The sequence below is a fragment of the Pangasianodon hypophthalmus genome, chromosome 25 (genome assembly GCF_027358585.1).
Source record: "Pangasianodon hypophthalmus isolate fPanHyp1 chromosome 25, fPanHyp1.pri, whole genome shotgun sequence".
Taxonomy (NCBI): domain Eukaryota; kingdom Metazoa; phylum Chordata; class Actinopteri; order Siluriformes; family Pangasiidae; genus Pangasianodon; species Pangasianodon hypophthalmus.
Genome location: NC_069734.1, coordinates 2,489,539 through 2,508,882, shown reverse-complemented (window position 1 = coordinate 2,508,882; position 19,344 = coordinate 2,489,539). Strand labels below are relative to the sequence as shown.

The window sequence follows — 19,344 nt, the reverse complement described above, 5'->3', positions numbered from 1 at the left end:
TAAACAGCGTTGAGTCCAGATTCAGGAGAGATTTAAAACACGATCGAAGAAATCACTGAACTAGCATGGAGAGGCGTGAATACAAGATAGAATTTACAGAAAGAAAAACAAGAAAGTACTACACACCAGGTACTGTAGAGCTTTATAAGAGTACAGTGAGAGTACTACACACCAGGTACTGTAGTGATGTATAAGAGTACAGTGAGAGTACTACACACCAGGTACTCTAGAGATTTATACGAGTACAGTGAGAGCACTACACACCAGGTACTCTAGAGATTTATACGAGTACAGTGAGAGCACTACACACCAGGTACTGTAGAGATTTATACGAGTACAGTGAGAGTACTACACACCAGGTACTGTAGAGATTTATACGAGTACAGTGAGAGCACTACACACCAGGTACTGTAGAGATTTATAAGAGTACAGTGAGAGTACTACACACCAGGTACTCTAGAGATTTATACGAGTACAGTGAGAGCACTACACACCAGGTACTGTAGTGATTTATACGAGTACAGTGAGAGTACTACACACCAGGTACTGTAGAGATTTATAAGAGTACAGTGAGAGTACTACACACCAGGTACTGTAGTGATTTATACGAGTACAGTGAGAGTACTACACACCAGGTACTGTAGAGATTTATAAGAGTACAGTGAGAGTACTACACACCAGGTACTGTAGAGATTTATAAGAGTACAGTGAGAGTACTACACACCAGGTACTGTAGAGATTTATAAGAGTACAGTGAGAGTACTACACACCAGGTACTCTAGAGATTTATACGAGTACAGTGAGAGCACTACACACCAGGTACTGTAGAGATTTATAAGAGTACAGTGAGAGTACTACACACCAGGTACTGTAGAGATTTATACGAGTACAGTGAGAGCACTACACACCAGGTACTGTAGAGATTTATACGAGTACAGTGAGAGCACTACACACCAGGTACTGTAGAGATTTATACGAGTACAGTGAGAGCACTACACACCAGGTACTGTAGAGATTTATACGAGTACAGTGAGAGTACTACACACCAGGTACTGTAGAGATTTATAAGAGTACAGTGAGAGTACTACACACCAGGTACTGTAGAGATGTATAAGAGTACAGTGAGAGCACTACACACCAGGTACTCTAGAGATTTATACGAGTACAGTGAGAGCACTACACACCAGGTACTGTAGAGATTTATACGAGTACAGTGAGAGTACTACACACCAGGTACTGCAGTAATGTGTAAGAGTACAGTGAGAGTACTACACACCAGGTACTGTAGAGATGTATAAGAGTACAGTGAGAGTACTACACACCAGGTACTGTAGAGATGTATACGAGTACAGTGAGAGTACTACACACCAGGTACTGTAGAGATTTATACGAGTACAGTGAGAGTACTACACACCAGGTACTGTAGAGATTTATACGAGTACAGTGAGAGTACTACACACCAGGTACTCTAGAGATTTATACGAGTACAGTGAGAGCACTACACACCAGGTTCTGTAGTGATGTATACGAGTACAGTGAGAGCACTACACACCAGGTACTGTAGAGATTTATAAGAGTACAGTGAGAGTACTACACACCAGGTACTCTAGAGATTTATACGAGTACAGTGAGAGCACTACACACCAGGTACTGTAGAGATTTATACGAGTACAGTGAGAGTACTACACACCAGGTTCTGTAGTGATGTATACGAGTACAGTGAGAGTACTACACACCAGGTACTGTAGTGATGTATAAGAGTACAGTGAGAGTACTACACACCAGGTACTGTAGTGATTTATACGAGTACAGTGAGAGTACTACACACCAGGTACTGTAGTGATGTATAAGAGTACAGTGAGAGCACTACACACCAGGTACTGTAGTGATTTATACGAGTACAGTGAGAGTACTACACACCAGGTACTCTAGAGATTTATACGAGTACAGTGAGAGTACTACACACCAGGTACTGTAGAGATTTATACGAGTACAGTGAGAGCACTACACACCAGGTACTGTAGAGATTTATATGAGTACAGTGAGAGTACTACACACCAGGTACTGTAGAGATTTATACGAGTACAGTGAGAGCACTACACACCAGGTACTGTAGAGATGTATAAGAGTACAGTGAGAGTACTACACACCAGGTACTGTAGAGATTTATAAGAGTACAGTGAGAGTACTACACACCAGGTACTGTAGAGATTTATACGAGTACAGTGAGAGTACTACACACCAGGTACTGTAGTGATGTATAAGAGTACAGTGAGAGTACTACACACCAGGTACTGTAGAGATTTATAAGAGTACAGTGAGAGTACTACACACCAGGTACTGTAGAGATTTATACGAGTACAGTGAGAGCACTACACACCAGGTACTGTAGAGATTTATACGAGTACAGTGAGAGTACTACACACCAGGTACTGTAGAGATTTATAAGAGTACAGTGAGAGTACTACACACCAGGTACTGTAGAGATTTATACGAGTACAGTGAGAGTACTACACACCAGGTACTGTAGTGATGTATAAGAGTACAGTGAGAGCACTACACACCAGGTACTGTAGTGATTTATACGAGTACAGTGAGAGTACTACACACCAGGTACTGTAGTGATTTATACGAGTACAGTGAGAGTACTACACACCAGGTACTGTAGTGATGTATAAGAGTACAGTGAGAGTACTACACACCAGGTACTGTAGAGATTTATAAGAGTACAGTGAGAGTACTACACACCAGGTACTGTAGAGATTTATACGAGTACAGTGAGAGCACTACACACCAGGTACTGTAGAGATGTATAAGAGTACAGTGAGAGTACTACACACCAGGTACTGTAGAGATTTATACGAGTACAGTGAGAGTACTACACACCAGGTTCTGTAGTGATGTATAAGAGTACAGTGAGAGCACTACACACCAGGTACTGTAGTGATGTATACGAGTACAGTGAGAGTACTACACACCAGGTACTGTAGTGATGTATAAGAGTACAGTGAGAGTACTACACACCAGGTACTGTAGTGATGTATAAGAGTACAGTGAGAGTACTACACACCAGGTACTGTAGAGATTTATACGAGTACAGTGAGAGCACTACACACCAGGTACTCTAGAGATTTATACGAGTACAGTGAGAGTACTACACACCAGGTACTGTAGTGATGTATAAGAGTACAATGAGAGTACTACACACCAGGTACTGTAGTGATTTATACGAGTACAGTGAGAGTACTACACACCAGGTACTGTAGTGATGTATAAGAGTACAGTGAGAGTACTACACACCAGGTACTGTAGAGATTTATACGAGTACAGTGAGTGTACTACACACCAGGTACTGTAGAGATTTATACGAGTACAGTGAGAGTACTACACACCAGGTACTGTAGAGATTTATACGAGTACAGTGAGAGTACTACACACCAGGTACTGTAGAGATTTATACGAGTACAGTGAGAGTACTACACACCAGGTACTGTAGAGATTTATACGAGTACAGTGAGAGTACTACACACCAGGTACTGTAGAGATTTATACGAGTACAGTGAGAGCACTACACACCAGGTACTGTTGGTCCGGATCGTCGGAATGCAGCAGGTGGATGAAGCGGCCCACTAAACTCTGCTCCTCTGCAAAGTCCTCTGGGTCGGGATCCTCTGCAGGCTGATCTGGCTGGTCCTGGATCAGTGTGGACACCAGGTTCAGGATCGCATCCACCTGCAAAGAAACACACACACACACACACACAATTAGCAATAAAGACAGAGCAGAGAGAGACTGAGAGAAAGAGAGACAGAGAGAGAGAGAGAGGGAAGAGAGCGAGACAGACATGGAAAAAGAGACAGAGGCAACCAGATTGAGAGACAGACGAACAGAGACAGAAAGAGAAAGAAAGACAGAGGGACACAGAGTTAGGCAGACTGAGAGATACATACAAAGTGATAAACATACAGAGAGTCAGACAGGTAGACCGAAAGACAGAGACAGAAACAGCTTTAGAGATACAGACAGACAAAGACAAAGGGACAGAGACACCTTGAGAGACAGAAAAAAAAAATAGATTACTAGACTAGCTTACTAGACACAGACAGGTACAGGCAGACAGAGAGAAAGAAACAGACAGACAGCTAGAGAGAGAGACAGAGAGGAAAAAGACAGATCGAGAGAAAGATAGACTGAAACAGACAGACATATGCAAAGAGTCAGACAGACAGACAGACAGACAGAGAGAGAAACAGACAGAACCACCGACTACAACAGACAGGCAGACAGATACACAGACAGACAGCTTGAAGAGACACAGACACACAGAGACATGTGGAGAAATAGAGAGAGAGAGACAGACAAATACACAAAGATGCAGACAAATAAGAGACAGAAAGACAGCCTCCAAGACACAGAGAGACAGATAGAGAGAGACAGACAGAAAGCAGAATGGACCATCTATAATGTGGTCCACAGGGAGCGAGTGCATGTTGCTGCTCAGTGAAACTTCTCTGATAAACCCATCACAGCTAATAAACTTTAATAACCATGTTGACAACATCATTACACGCTCTCCTGAATTCTACACGAAAAGCAAATAAAACCAAACCAAGAACTTTATAAACTAATAAGATGTCCCTTTTTTCCTCCGTATACCCGCCCCACCTAACTCAGATACAGCATTTCAAATATCGAGCCACTTCATCTAGAACAAACAAGTTTAAACGGTTTTCCCCCCGCTGCCACTCCAACAGCCGCCCGAGTCACCGCGTGTTTGGGAACAGACATTCGAAAAAAAAAAAAAACATGGCAGGCCCCTCATTAAAGGAATGGAGTGAAATCAATACGTCCGTGCCTGTAATGAAGCCTCGGGGAGGGAAAGAGAGAGAAAGAGAAAGAGAGAGCGCAAGCGCGTCACATCTCAGCACTTATTGACTTTTTCTCTACCTGACCAGCTTTTATAACCAGCACCGCAATACAGCTCTGGAGAAAACCGCAGCACATGCAGAAGCACGAATGAATGAAGCAGTGTTTAAAATGCCACAACGCAGCGTTGGTTTAGTTGTGGTCGCCCAAGACCACAAACACGTTCACCAGCGTGACGCTGAGCAGGTGCAAAATAACAAGCTAGCGTCAAACTGCTTTAAAAAAAAGTTTAAAAAGCTAGATCTCATCCTCCACCACCAATTATTATACCGCACACACACACACACACACGCACACACACACACGCACTGAAGAGGCTAATAACGTGGGCTGGGGTTAATGCAGCCTGGAGCTACAAAGATTCCTCTGAACTTAGGGCAAATTATCTACAAATGAATCAAGCAAATGAAGACCTCAGAGAGGCAACACAGCCTGCTTTATTTATAAGGCAACTGAGTTGTGTCGAGGTTTTGTAAAGTCATCATCAGCCCACGGGAATTCAAGGACCTTCTTATCCTGTCTGTTGAGTATCTGCGCTGTTCAAATGACCAAAATAGACGTCTTGATCTACTGGCAAGCAAATAACAGAGTGTCTTCCTGCGACGTGTGTGGCGGCCGGTGACGCAAACGTTTTCTGAACACTGGGGCACGACAAGAGGAAAACAAAAGACAGCTAGAGCTGCTCTCTAACACTTCCTGCACTTTATTCATTTATTTATATTTATTCATTTTTCTCCCAACACATTTTTAAAGGATCTGCTGACAACGGAACCCTGGCGTGTTCTCCACCTCAGTGCGAGACGAGAACACAACAATCTCGAATCAAACGTGCCGTGTGTTTTGGGTTGCTGCATTCGCTCTCTAACCCGAGCCAAAGGACAGAACCGTAGCGCTGCCGAAATGCCACGTGTTCTGGAGATTCGGATCAACAAACAGAAAGAGAAAATAAACTCAGGATGTGATACACAAAAGATATTCATATACTTATGTCAGCAATTATTCAGCTCCAGCTCAGTGTTTTTCATGCTCGGGTGATTTTTGTGATTTCTACACGCACTGACTAATGAATAAAAGAGTTTTTTAAGTCACTTTCAGCCTTACACACCCTTCGAAGAGCGTTAATTGGCTTTTTGGTTCCTTTAATTATGTGCAAATGCACTAATGCTCATTATTTGTGTGTGTTTATCGTCCTCTAGCCTTCATCAGGGTGAGCTTCTGACCACAGCATCACTGTCAGATAGAGATTTTTCAGTTAATCTCAATCTTTACTTTCAACCCTGCTGCATCTGAGCCGCTGCAAGAATAAATCATCATCCAAATATCACCTGCTCAGTGGTGCACTGGGTAGAGGGGTGCCAATAGATTTGTATAGCAAGAGTCAGTAATTATACATCTACAATGTGGTCTCTGTGGTAGGTATTGATTATAAAATGGCAGTTAAGGTCAAGCCGCTGCATTCCCGTCTCTGTACCTGCTCCTGGGCCACGATGGTGGTGTTGTAGTCCAGCGTGTTGCTGAGCACGTAGCAGCTCATGCTCTTGCGTGACTCGTAATCGAAGTACTCGAAGAGCAGCGGGAAGTGTTTGAGCTGAAGGACCGTCAGGATGTTGTTGTAGGTGTCCACGGGAATCTTCAGCAGCCTGGTGAGCTCCTTCGATACGGCGCTGCTCGTCGCAATGCTGCACAACAACATGGCGATTAATATAATATACAAAAAAACACTAAACTCACAAAGATCTTTTCATCGCTACTGAAGGAGTTTTTTTTTTTTTTTTTTTTAATACAACGTTAACATGGAAGAACCAGGGCCAATTTTAGTTCTTGAGTTGTTGATCCAGGAACCATTTTAGTTCCTAGAACCTCTTTTGAAATGGCGCTATTTCGCCTTCAAACTTTAGGCCACGCCCCCTACCCAAGTGACACCAAACTACGTGCCAAGGAAGAAAGTGATTTAAGCCCTATTGTCCATTTTTATACATAAGAGTGTGTATAACTATTATTAGTGTGCTTTTTGCCCATGTTAAACCGGTAGCTATACATTTTTCTTTCTTGTTATCTGTATCAGCCCCGTAGCTAGCCTCCAGCACAAAAGTTACTGTTCGACTACTATTTCCGAGTTTAATTTCTGTCAGAACTCTGAAGAACAAAAATAAGAACCTGTCAAAGTGGCAGTCATTCAGTGCCGCTTTCTCTGCATGACTCTGAACCACCACTCTTTACCTGCTTTTTTTTTTTAAAGCAAAGTGGTAACAATGACCGCATGAAAAGGGAACATGCTGCTGTATTTTCTACAGCGTGTGGCATTTCGGAAACTTGAAATGAGTATTCTTTAAATAAAAAAAAAAAAAAAAGGGTCTAAAAAAAAAAAAAAAAAAAAAAAAAAGGCTTTTACAAATCTGAGGTGACCTTAAACCCAGCGGCGACTGCGTGGGGAGTGAACCTCTCTGCCTGTAATTAAAGGCGAGCAGGATGGAGAGGCTTTTCTTTAAAAAGCCACCGGCTGGGTGGCACAAAGCGCTCATGCTCTACAATTACAATGAAGTCTTTTTTTTTTCTTTGCTTTAAATAACCTGCGTGTTGACATGAATAGAAAAAAAAAAATCTGACAGGGTAAATGTAGAGGAAATTAATGACTAACCATCAAAACATTTTTTTAATCAAAATAAAGATTTTTCCCCTTTATGTATATCCTGTAATTGCAGTATTTACGGTAGATGCAAGACTTCACCAGTTATGGTATAGTATTTTTGATAGCTTGGAGCTAGGCTTGTGGGATTTCGTGCTGTAATTGTCCAGTGAGATTTACTCCGAATATTTTATATCACCAGACCTTCCAACCTTTACGCATTTTCTCCACGTTAACGTCGACATACAATGCTGCGAGTTAGCACTCAAAAGGTGCTACACTAAAAGTGAGCCATTCAACAAACGAATCTGCAATGGTTTGAAAACGATTGCGTTAAACGACATCAATCTCACACTGGAGCACTCTTGCCTTGTCTCATGGAAATAAAGAATGTTTTGAGTTCATTATAGTTAAATAAAATACATCACTGTACGTATGACGTAGCTAACTTTAGACAAATATAACGTTAAGGTCAATTAACTATATTTTTTAATTTCAGTCCAAAAATGTTCAAAAACAGCACTTTCGGTTTTTGAAAAAGATCGAAGATTTTTAAAAAATTAGCATTAAAGTAGCACGAAATATAAAACAAAAGCTACTTAGTTTTGTTTAGGTGGTAGCCTTTTAGCACAAGTACGCAAGACTAACGAAGCACATTTTACACTACATTTGTGGTAAATGGAAAACTATGTACGTTTTTTTCCCCAAGTATCGATCGCTTTATGATCGCTAAACTGCGTCAACACTAACGGGACCAAAAAAACCTATTTTTGTCAGAACAATGCTAAGCCTTTACGCAAGATTTTACCCTATAAACAGACAGATCAATTTTTGTTTGCTTCTGGATTTTTTTTATTTTTCAGTTGCAAAGACAGTTTTAGTTTTCTTCACCACCAGTGTGTTTTTTAAATGCTAGATTAATACCGTGATATTTTCAGACAAGGTTTCATAACTGCTTCTCACACTTCTCAGATAATTATTTGGAAAATATTCCACTATCGATGACAAGAAATCGTTATCTTGTTACCAAAAAAAAATAATAATAAAAAATGCCCGAAAAAATGCCCAGCCTGTCCTACAAGCTAAGCGTGGAGGAAAAAAAAAAAAAAAAAAAAATCAAAGGGAACTGACAAACCGTTTAACATGGACAACAAAACAAAAGATCTTTTCATTTTTCTAGACTTTGGTCCTTGTCTGAAATTGGTGTGTCCTCTGTTCTACTCACTGTTCCAGGTTGAGTTTGTTGAAGATCTCCACGGTGCTCTCGAGAACCTTGTCTACGTAGTCAACGCGCTCAGGGTAGCATTTCATAGCCAAGTTAATGAGGGACACCTGCAGAGACACAACGTCCTCCGACGGCATGTCCTGACGAGACTGAAACAGCAAATCAACACAAACAACTCAACACACAACCATTTGTTATGACAGTAATGTGTCATTTAGTGCAAACAGGAGTCAGAGTTTAAAATACATAGTATAAAATACCTAGTACTTACACCCATCAGCCATAACATTAAAACCACCTGTCTAATATTGTGTACGTTCCTCTTGTGCCACCAAAACAGCTCTGACCTCTCGAGGCATGGTCTCCACAAGACCTCTGAAGGTGTGCTGTGGTATCTGGCCCCAAGACATTAGCAGCAGATCCTTTAAGTCCTGTAAGTTGCAAGGTGGAGCCTCCATGCATCGTTGTTTGTCCAGCAGTTTCCACAGATGTCCAGAGCATCACACTGCCTCTGCTGGCTTGCCTTCTTCCCGTAGTGCACTCTGGTGCCATCCCTTCCCCAGGTGAGCAACGCACACACACACCCAGCCTTCCACATGATGTAAAAGAAAACGTGATTCATCAGACCAGGCCACCTTCTTCCATTGCTCCATGGTCCAGTTCTGATGCTCATGTGTCTATTGTAGGAGCTTTGGGTGGTGGACAGGGTCGGCATGGGCACTCTGACAGGTCTGTGGCTACACAGCTCCATACGCAGCAAGCTGCGATACACTGTGTGTTCTGACACCTTTCTATCAGAGCCAGCTTTAACTGTTTCAGCAATTTGTGCTACAGAAGCTCTTCTGTGGGATCGGACTAGACGGGCTCGCCTTCACTCCTCACGTGCATCTGTGAGCCTTAGGAGCCCGTGACCCTGTCGGTGATTCACCGGTTGTCCTTCCTTGGACCACTTTTGATAGGTACTAAACACTGCATACCGAGAAAACCCCACAAGACCTGCTGTTTTGGAGACGCTCTGACCCAGTCGTCTAGCCATCACAATTTGGCCATTGTCAAAGTCTCTCTAATCCTTACACTTGCCCATTTTTCCTGCTTCCAACACATCAACTTCAAGAACAGACCGTTCACTTGCTGCTGAATATATCCCACCCCTTGACAGGTGCCTTTGTAATGAGACAATCAATGTTATTCATGTCACCCCTCAGTGGTTTTAATGTTATGGCTGATCGGTGTACATTAGGAAGCTCTCATGTTTCTTGGTTCCTGAAAAGGTTCCAGAAAAAGTGTAGGGTACTTCTAAGGTTTCTGAATCCCTGAAAAGGTTGTATGTTCCTTATAAGATTCCTGATTTTCCAAAGAAAAAAAATTATAGGTTCCTAAAAATGTTTATGGGTCCCTGAAAAGGTTCTCCTGGGCTCCTTATAGGGTTTCTGAATAGGTTTCAGAGTTACTGGAAAAGGATTCCTTCTGCAAATTTTCTGGGTAAAAAAAAATCTACTCCTATAAAATCAAGGGGAAAAAAAGTACACCCTCCTTCAATTCTATGTTTTTATTTATCAGCACCTAAATAACGCTTTTGTGGTCCTCACCATCTTCTATAAACAAACAAATAACCTCAAGTGACCAAAAAAAAAAAAACAAACAAACACAACAGATTTCAATATGTAGTCGTTTTTCCCAAAAGATTAACCAACTTTCAAAACTAGGTGGGGGAAGAAAATGAGTACACTCTTCCTTCTCCTAGGTGTTACTAATGCAATGCACAAGATTAGTTAATCTCAAGAAATGTGACTACCTCTGCAAAAGCAGAACTTTTGGCAGTTTCATGCCAAGAAGAATGGACATCAGCCATGACCTCAAAGAAGCAATTGCTGCTGCTCATCAATCTAGGACGGGTTATAAGGCCATCTCCAAACAATTTGAATGAAATGGTGGCTAGGAGAAATAAAAATGCATCTGAACAAACCACAGAAGTTCTGGATCAATATCCTTTGGACTGATGAGACCAAGGTGGGGATGTTTGGTCATCATACACAGCACCATTTTTGGCAAAAACCAAATACAGTGTATTGCCACAAACACCTCATACCAGCTGTCAAGCATGGTGGTGGAGGGATGATTTGGGCTTGTTTTGCAGCCACATGGCCTGGAAAACTCACAGTCACTGAGGCAACAATGAACTCCATTTTGTGTGAGAATATTCTTGAGACAAATGTGAGGCCAGCAGCTTAAGCTAGGCTGAAATTGTGTCATGGTTAAAGAAGACAAACGTGAAGGTGTTGGACTGACCAAGTCAAAGTCCAGACCTCAACCCCATTGAGATGCTGTGGCGAGATCTTAAGAGAGCTGTGTATAAATCAAAGCCCTCAAACAACAATGAATGAGACTAAAAAAACTCCTACAGAAAACATTTACTTCGTTATTGTTGCTAAAGGTGGTTCTACGTTATTGAATCATAGTGTGACATATTGAAATCTGTTGTGTTTTTTTGTAGTCATCCGAGGTTATTTGTTTATAGAAGTTGGTGAGGACAACCCAGTTGTTATTTAGGCCCTGATAACTAAAAACATAAAAGTGTGATACTGGTATGTTTCAGCATTTTCTGGAATATTTATAGGTCCCTTACAGGGTCCGTGAAAAGGCTTCTAAGGTTCTGAAAAAGTTCCTGGGTTCCTGAAAAGTTTCGCTTTTATTTGGATATTTCGATCCTCGCCATGCAGGAGATAAACGGTGATGTACCTGGATGACTGTGGCCACTTGCTGGGAGAAAATATCAAAGAGTTTGATTTCGGCAGGGATTCCAGGTCCATCTTCTCTGTGAGCAAACAGAGCCAACCTACAGAGAGGTACAGCGAAGGTAAACAACGATAAGATAATAAAAGTCTGTAGGAACACCTGTAGGAAGCAGGGTGAAGGTGTGTGTTTCTATGTGTGTGTGTGAGACCTGTCAATAAGAGCTATGATGATGTTCTTGACATTGACGTGCTGGTGGAGCTCAGCACACGCTCTGAGAAACGGGTTCAGGGTCTGGAGGTGGAACTCGTCTGGGAAAACCTGCGGAAATAATGAGAGGCAGTCGGTTTGAGTAAGAGCGCGTGCGCACACACACACACACACACACACACACACACACACACACACACCTCTCACTTGTTTCTTTTAACCACTTAAAACACAAAAGCTCTTTGTGTGCCTGCGTGTCTGAATTGGAAAAAGCCCGGCATGAGGCTCGAGTGTGGCCGAGTGCCTGAAGCAATTAGAGAGCTCGAGGCGATGGGGAAATGAGACATCACTGTGAAACGAGGCAGCTGAAGTGTGTGGCATTGTGTGCTAATGTTCTCTACCTGTATAATACACTCCATGAGGTACTCCTGCGCTAGAGAATCTCTGCAGTTCACCACCTGCTCCAAGACTCCTGGCAGAACAATCTGAGGAGAACACATGCAGGATTTCACTCAATGCCACATTCCTGAATTATAGCCAATTTTATTTTAAAATAACGTTCAGAATGATAGCAGGGACGCCAAAATAATGCTCACTATTCCAGTACTATACAAATTTACATAATACTTATGCATTTAAAGGCTAAAAATCTACATTTGCATGAACGGATGAATATCAGAAGGCTCACGTGTGAACAGAAGCCGATACATTACCTGGAAAAATGATAACTGTTTTTAATTTATAATTGAGATACTTATTTTACGCTGCACTAACACCATTTAAGACACCAGATTTAGCAAAGTAGGCTTTAACCTCTGATGGCACGGTGTGAAAGAAGATCAATTAAGATGTCATGTTTTACTTTTATTGCGTAGAAATCTAATTTTCCGCAAAAGTTTTCCTTTGTCGGTGAATGAGACGGCTATTTTTTCCCGACAATGCAATTTTATAGGTGTTTAATTACTGAAATAATAACAAATCTGATATATTGCACGTGTTAGTTAGTGAGCATGTTACGCAATTTTTCTTTAAATGACGTCACGCAGAAAGCAGCAGCAGAAAACAATATGTAAATAAGGTGTTAATGTGTGCTAATTGTTCTCAACAGCCATGATGAGGTCAGATTTCAAACAGTTTCGTGGAAGAATAAAACCAAAAATAAAGTATGAAAATTCAGTAATATAAAATATTACTACAATATTAATTCTAAAATCTTAGAATTCCCTTCATAATTCTGATTCCTAACACTATGACGATGCTAATTCATTTACAACATAGCATACGTGTTATTTTACCATATTTGAAGTAGCACTACCGTAAATACACTAACAAATAAACATATTAAAATTGTGCTACATAACCTATTTTCTATATAATTATCCCTTTTAGAAAATGAATCTGCGTAGCGAGAAATGAATCTTAGGTAGCGAGAAGGTGAAATAACACTGGAAAAGCAAAGTTATAGAAGTGTTATTGTGTCATAAAATACAAGAGCCAATCACATTCCAGTATGCAAATTCTGGCCAGGAAAAACTATCCTACTTGCACATTCATAGATTTATTTATTTTTTTGTTTTTTTGTCATCTAATGACACTTTTTGTAGAACGTACAGGTCAAGCAACTTATTATTGAACGCTTTTAAAAGAAAAAAAAAAAAAGAAAAAAAAAAACCCTCGAGTCTATTTTTAGTCTCCATTACAATCATCAAACAAAATGTGATGTACAAGTGGATGCTTTTTTCGTGGGACAAACAGAGAAAGTCCACCGAGAGCACGGCTGAAGAATTGCTGGTCGATAAGAAGAGCCATTAAACACACAGCAACTCTCTTCTGCTTATTAACGAGGACAAGTCAGGACTCAGGACTGTCTTTCCCCAGGCTGTGTTTACTGATCCAATCAATTTCATCAGCTCGGTTAGTGCATCTGCCGTCTGCTTTATCCTGATGTCCTCTGTAGGTAAAGTGTATCTATTTATAGTTATATACCATGTTGCAGTATTCAGCATGAAGAATATATTTTAAAATACAACCATTAGCTCTAAACTTCAAATAATGGTTCAGATGAAATCCTCTGGAAATAGAAATGGTGCACTGAGGAATGTTTGTGCAGTTTTATTTCACTGGGAAAGAAAAAACTACAGTTCCACCTGCAAAAGAAAAAAAAAAAAAACCCAAACAGATCCACAACGATGTGGATCACGCAAACTAAAGACACTTGATGCACACAGACATACACTGATAAAACTAATATCAACTGCAAGAAACTCCAGGGGGCAAAAACTTTTGAGTGGTAGTGTAGTAGTCGGTGATTACGCAACACCTAAAAAACCCTGGGTTCTGTTTTATAAAAGAAAATGACGTTCCCATTAGAGTGGAGACTTCAGAAGGAGGAGGAATCATGTTCATCTCATAAAGGAATCAAATGATGATTTGATTCGATTCATCAGCTATTTGATTCAGCAATTCAGTCCTGTATAATGAATATAACGATGCAGTAAAAGTATTCCTAAAAGACTTCTCTAATTGTCTTAGCCACATTTCTGTGTTACTGACATGTTTAATCCAATCCATGATTCAATATTATTTTATTTCTTTTTTAAGATTCATGCGATTTGAATCGATTCACAGAGGAAAACGAGTGACTCGTTGGTTCCCGGTGCTCTGATACCTGTTTGTATTTCTCGACGTTGACGCCCTCGAGCTGGCTGAGTCGGACGAGGTTGGTGCCGACGAGGATGCGCAGCTCCTGCCTCTCCTTCTCCCGCTTCTCGCGGTCACGACTGTGGCCCTGGTGCTGCATTCGCACCCACAGCTTATTCATCTCTGCAAAGTTCAGCAGGACAAAGTCGATCGAGTCGTTGATGTCGCCGGTCATCTCCTCCCTGCGATAAATAAAGACAGAGAGACGTTGCAACACATATTATTTAACATACGGATATTATATATTATATATATTTCAGCTATAGTTATACATAGGAACAAACCACTGCGTGTCATGCTGTTGTTGGAAAATAATCACTGACAGGGTGCTGTGATAAAACAGAGTTACAGTTACTACTCTGAAGCTGATTTTTTTCTCCTATAAAAGCACAACCCTGAAGTTAACATTAAACTTTAGCCCTGACCGCTTTATGCTGACACTGGAGACTCCTTCCATAAAATGCTAAATAAACATCTCCTTACAGAAAATTAATCAACACCTTCTGACCAATCAGAATCCAGAACTCAGCAGCGCTGTGGTGTAAAATTGCACAAACAAATTACATATTTATTTTGCATTGTAGTAGTAATGGCTGTTTATTTTTCTATACATTTAAAAACCTATTTTATTTATTTGCTTAATTCTTTTGATTTTTTTCCTTTTTTCATGGTATTTTCTTATTTTTAATTAGTTCTTTTTCTGTTGTACTGTAAAGCAAACTGAGTTGCATTTTATGTATGCTACATAAATTATTATAGCTTTAAAAATGACTATGTTTTAACAAAGAATTAGCTATGAGAATAAAGTCACATTTGTAGACAGTGTGTTCATTCAGAGTGACAGTATTTTAATATTTCATAGCTCTTATGTAGAAAAAAAATCAGAGATTATTTGTGAGAAACAAACATCCATTCAAGCATGACCAAAATAAAGAACTTTAGATTATCCTGGGAGTAAACATGAAGTAAATGCACGGATGGTAATTTATTTGCCGTCACACAGCTGAGGCCAACAGTTGTACTGAGATATTTGGTTGTATTGTATTGTATTAAGAACCTCTCTAGATTCCTCAAGCTGATCTGAGAAAGCAGAAGGTTATCCCAGGAGTAAACAAAGCGTTTGGCTCTTACTCGGCCTGTTCTCCGTCGTCAGGCAGGATGTTACGTGTGCACTGCAGCAGGTAGTTCCTCAGGAACAGACCTCTCAGAGGATGCTGAACACCACGACACATCTCCACCAGATCCTTCAAAATGTCTTTGCGTGACTGAGGGAACGAGCGCACGTACACCACTCCCACTGTTATCAACAAGTACCTGTGAGAGAGAACAGAGAACGAGAAGAAGAGACGGGAAGAGACGGAGCAGACGTTAATATGGGATTAAATGCCAGCCATGCAGGTGGACAAGCAAATAAAACGTCTAGAGATACCCAGTGTAAACAAGCGAGATATTTATATTAGACCTGAAATGACAGCTGGGCTTTAAGAGCACGGAGACTGGATGAGTTTTTAATGAGCTGTCCTCTGTGTGCTTTTTCGCTTCTCAATTTAAAACAAGCCATTAATTCTGCCGATCTGTCTCAACATCTGTCTGAGCTTATGTTCCGGACGTCTCCGTCTAACCATGCCGACTTATTAAAGACAAGCGGACCAGAAATCAGAAGAGTGGAAAAACACACAGCTTTCCACTCCACTGCTTTACTGCTTCACCATCTCTCCACTTGCATTTAATCAAAGACAAAAAAAAAAAAAAAAGTAGTTTGAGTTATCACTGACGTTTTGACAGCTGCAAACATCCGTTCGCTCACTAGCCTCTCTTTTTTCCTCTCTCTCTCTCTCTCGAAGTTAAAGTGTGTTGACGACAAAAAACACATCTTGTCGCGTTTCTAAGAAGTTACAATTAAAGTTACGGCTTTATTTCCAACACTGGGGACGTTTTTTCTATAAATTTTAAATAAACATCTCCTTACAGACGTGGACAAACTTCTTGGTACCCTTACACCTCACTGAAACAATGCTTCATTCCTTCTGAAAAGTGATGAAATTAAAGCAATTGTCTCATGTACGCCTGCATGCCTTTGGTATGTCATAGAGTAAAGCAAAGAAAGTGTGAAAACAGATAAATTATTGCTTATTCTACAAAGATATTCTAAAAAGGCCGGGATAGATTTGTTAGTACCCCTAGAAAGGATTATAAATAATTGGATTATAGTGACATTTCAAAGTAACTGTTTTCTTTAATTAGTACACACACGTGTTCAATCTTGTAATCAGTCATTCAGCTGATTTAAACGGAGAAAAGCAGTCACTCTGCGGTTTCTGTATCATCGTCTGCAGAGAAAGCAAAGGAGAGAGCTGTCTGAGGAGATCAGAAAGAAAATTATAGATAAGCATGTTAAAGATAAAGGCTATAAGACCATCTCCATGCAGCTTGATGTTCCTGTGACTAAGATCCAAGGAACTGTAGCCAAACTCCCTGGACACGGCCGCAAGAGGAAAGACAACTCCAGATCAAACAGAAGGATAGTGCGAATGGTAGACAAAGAGCCAAGGAAAACTTCCAAAGAGATGCAAGCTGAACTCCAAGGTCAAGGTACGTTAGTGTCTGATCGCACTATCCGGTGCTTTCTGAGCAACAGTGGGCTCGATGGAAGAAGAAGAGCCAGGAGGACTTCACAGTTGAAAGAAAAACATAAAAAAAGCCAGACTGGAACTTGTTAAACGCATACTGACAAGCACAGTGCTTCTGGAAGAATGAGATGAGACAAAACTGGAGCTTTTTGGTGAGTCGCATCAGCTCTGTGTTCACAGATGAAAAAATGAAGCTTTCAAAAAAAAAAGAAAAAAAAAAAACCCACCACCATACCCTGTGAAACATGGAGGAGGCTCGGTTATGCCTTGGCGCTGCTTTGCCGTGTCTGGCACGGGTTGCCTTCAATCTGCGCAGGGCACAATGACATCTCAAGACTATCAAAGCATTCTGGAGCGAAATGTACTACCAAGTGTCAGAAAGCTCTGTCTCAGTCACAGGTCATGGGTCCTCCAACAGGGTAATGACCCAAAACACACAGCTAAAAGCATCCAAGAACGGCTAAGAATAAAAGACTGGACTATTGTGAAGTGGCCTTCTGTGAGTCCTGATCCGAATCCTATGGAACATCTACGGAAAGAGCTGGAACATGCAGTCTGGAGGAGGCTCACTTCAAACCTGAGACAGCTGGAGCAGCTTGCTCTGAAGAGAGGGACAAACTACCTGCTGACAGGCGCAGAGGTCTCGCTGAGAGCTACAGCAATCACGTGTTTGCAGTGATGGCCTTTAAAGGTTGTGTAACAAAATATTAGGTTAAGGGTGCCATCATTTTTGTTCATGCCATTTTCATTTGTTTTATTATTTTAAAGATTCTATTGAATCAAAAATCAAAAGCAAATTGTCATTTTTATGAATATGGAATAAACAACGATGGACGTCAATTACTTTTGTCACATGAAGTTCTTTCAGAGAAAACTGTGGGTTCTTCTTTTTTCATGGAAGGATAGCAACAAGGCGAAAACTAATCAACACGTTCTAACCAATCAGAATCGAGAATTCAACAGCACTACGGTGTAATTAACTTTACTAAAAATGAGGACATTTTTTATCGTTCTTTATTCAACAAAACAAAAACAGTGCTTCAGTTTTTTTTTTTTTTCACTTCAGAAAGTGACGAAGTGACGGCAGACGCTTCACTTCCGGTGAACGCACTTGACTCAGAGCTGAGAATCAACATGCGACAAGCAAACTGAGATTTTTCTCCACTTTTTCAGTGATGACTAGATGAGTTATGACACAGTGAAGTGACAAATGCAAATGATTGGCTGGACACCAGGCTATGACGCAGATTCTCTGACGACCCGTTCCCACTCTCGCTGTTTTTTTTTTTTGTTACCTCTGAACTTCACTTTAAACAATGCGCAGCTCTGATGAAATATAAATAAAAGTCTAAGACGCAGTTACAGCTCTAGTGCTAGACTTCTCAATCTTTCAGCACGCTAAATTCCAGGAGCTCCCTCAGTACAGCTTTTTTACACAATTTTCTGCAACTCCAAGCTTTGTTATTTACCACCACACTTTTAAATCCATATTCATTAAATGCTTCGCTCAAATTAAATGTGGTTTGTGTTAATTGTGACATTTCAAAATAGCAGCACTCAAAACCCATCCTCATAGTTAGAGCCATGTTCATAATATTAATCTGTAAAATAAAAGAAACAAACAAAAGAGAAGATTGTTAGTTTCTTTCACGACCGCGTTTATAAATCACGTGACCTCAGTTTGGGAATTGCAGGTCTGTGAGAATTAATGCAAAAGAAATTATCTTTCTACAAAAGAAGAACCATTGGGAGATCTGATATTTTCGCTTCCATTTGGTTTTGTCTTTTTTATAAAACACACACACACACACACACACACACACACACACACACACACACACGGATGCACAAACTCTCTGCAGGAAATTTTTTCCTTTAATTTTCGTCACTGGTTTATGTGTAAGAATGTGTTTTCAAGTGTCATTGTTTTGACTTAGTAACTCGTTATTTCAAGATATCTCATGATTTTTGCCTTAGTATCTCGTTATTTTTAACTAAATCATTATTGCGACGTAGTATCTTATATTGACTCGTTATATTTCTGAGTCAACGTAAGATAATATCTTGAAATAATGAGTTAGTATGAAATTTACAACTTACTAAGTCAAAATAACAACTTGGCATCTTGTTATTTTTATTTACGAAGTCAACATAAGATTATTGTTTGAAATAACGAGACACTAAGTCAAAATAAGATAATTTCTTGGAACAACATGATACTAACACAAAATAACAAGATAATATACTGAAATAATGAGATAGAGTCAAAAAATGAGATAATATATTGCAATTAT

The 19,344-nt window shown here is 40.3% G+C and overlaps 1 protein-coding gene across 1 annotated transcript in view; it reads right to left on the bottom strand.

The window, feature by feature from the left end:
* Nucleotides 1-19,344, bottom strand: part of vps35 (VPS35 retromer complex component) — a 41,539-nt gene that overhangs the window by 14,672 nt on the left and 7,523 nt on the right. The window contains exons 5-12 of the mRNA XM_053229520.1: nt 15,552-15,734; nt 14,389-14,602; nt 12,122-12,205; nt 11,722-11,831; nt 11,517-11,613; nt 8,778-8,926; nt 6,398-6,605; nt 3,577-3,732 (exon numbers count right to left, since the gene is read on the bottom strand). Of these exons, the coding sequence (XP_053085495.1) occupies nt 3,577-3,732; nt 6,398-6,605; nt 8,778-8,926; nt 11,517-11,613; nt 11,722-11,831; nt 12,122-12,205; nt 14,389-14,602; nt 15,552-15,734 (1,201 nt within the window). The remainder of the gene's footprint in view (nt 1-3,576; nt 3,733-6,397; nt 6,606-8,777; nt 8,927-11,516; nt 11,614-11,721; nt 11,832-12,121; nt 12,206-14,388; nt 14,603-15,551; nt 15,735-19,344) is intronic.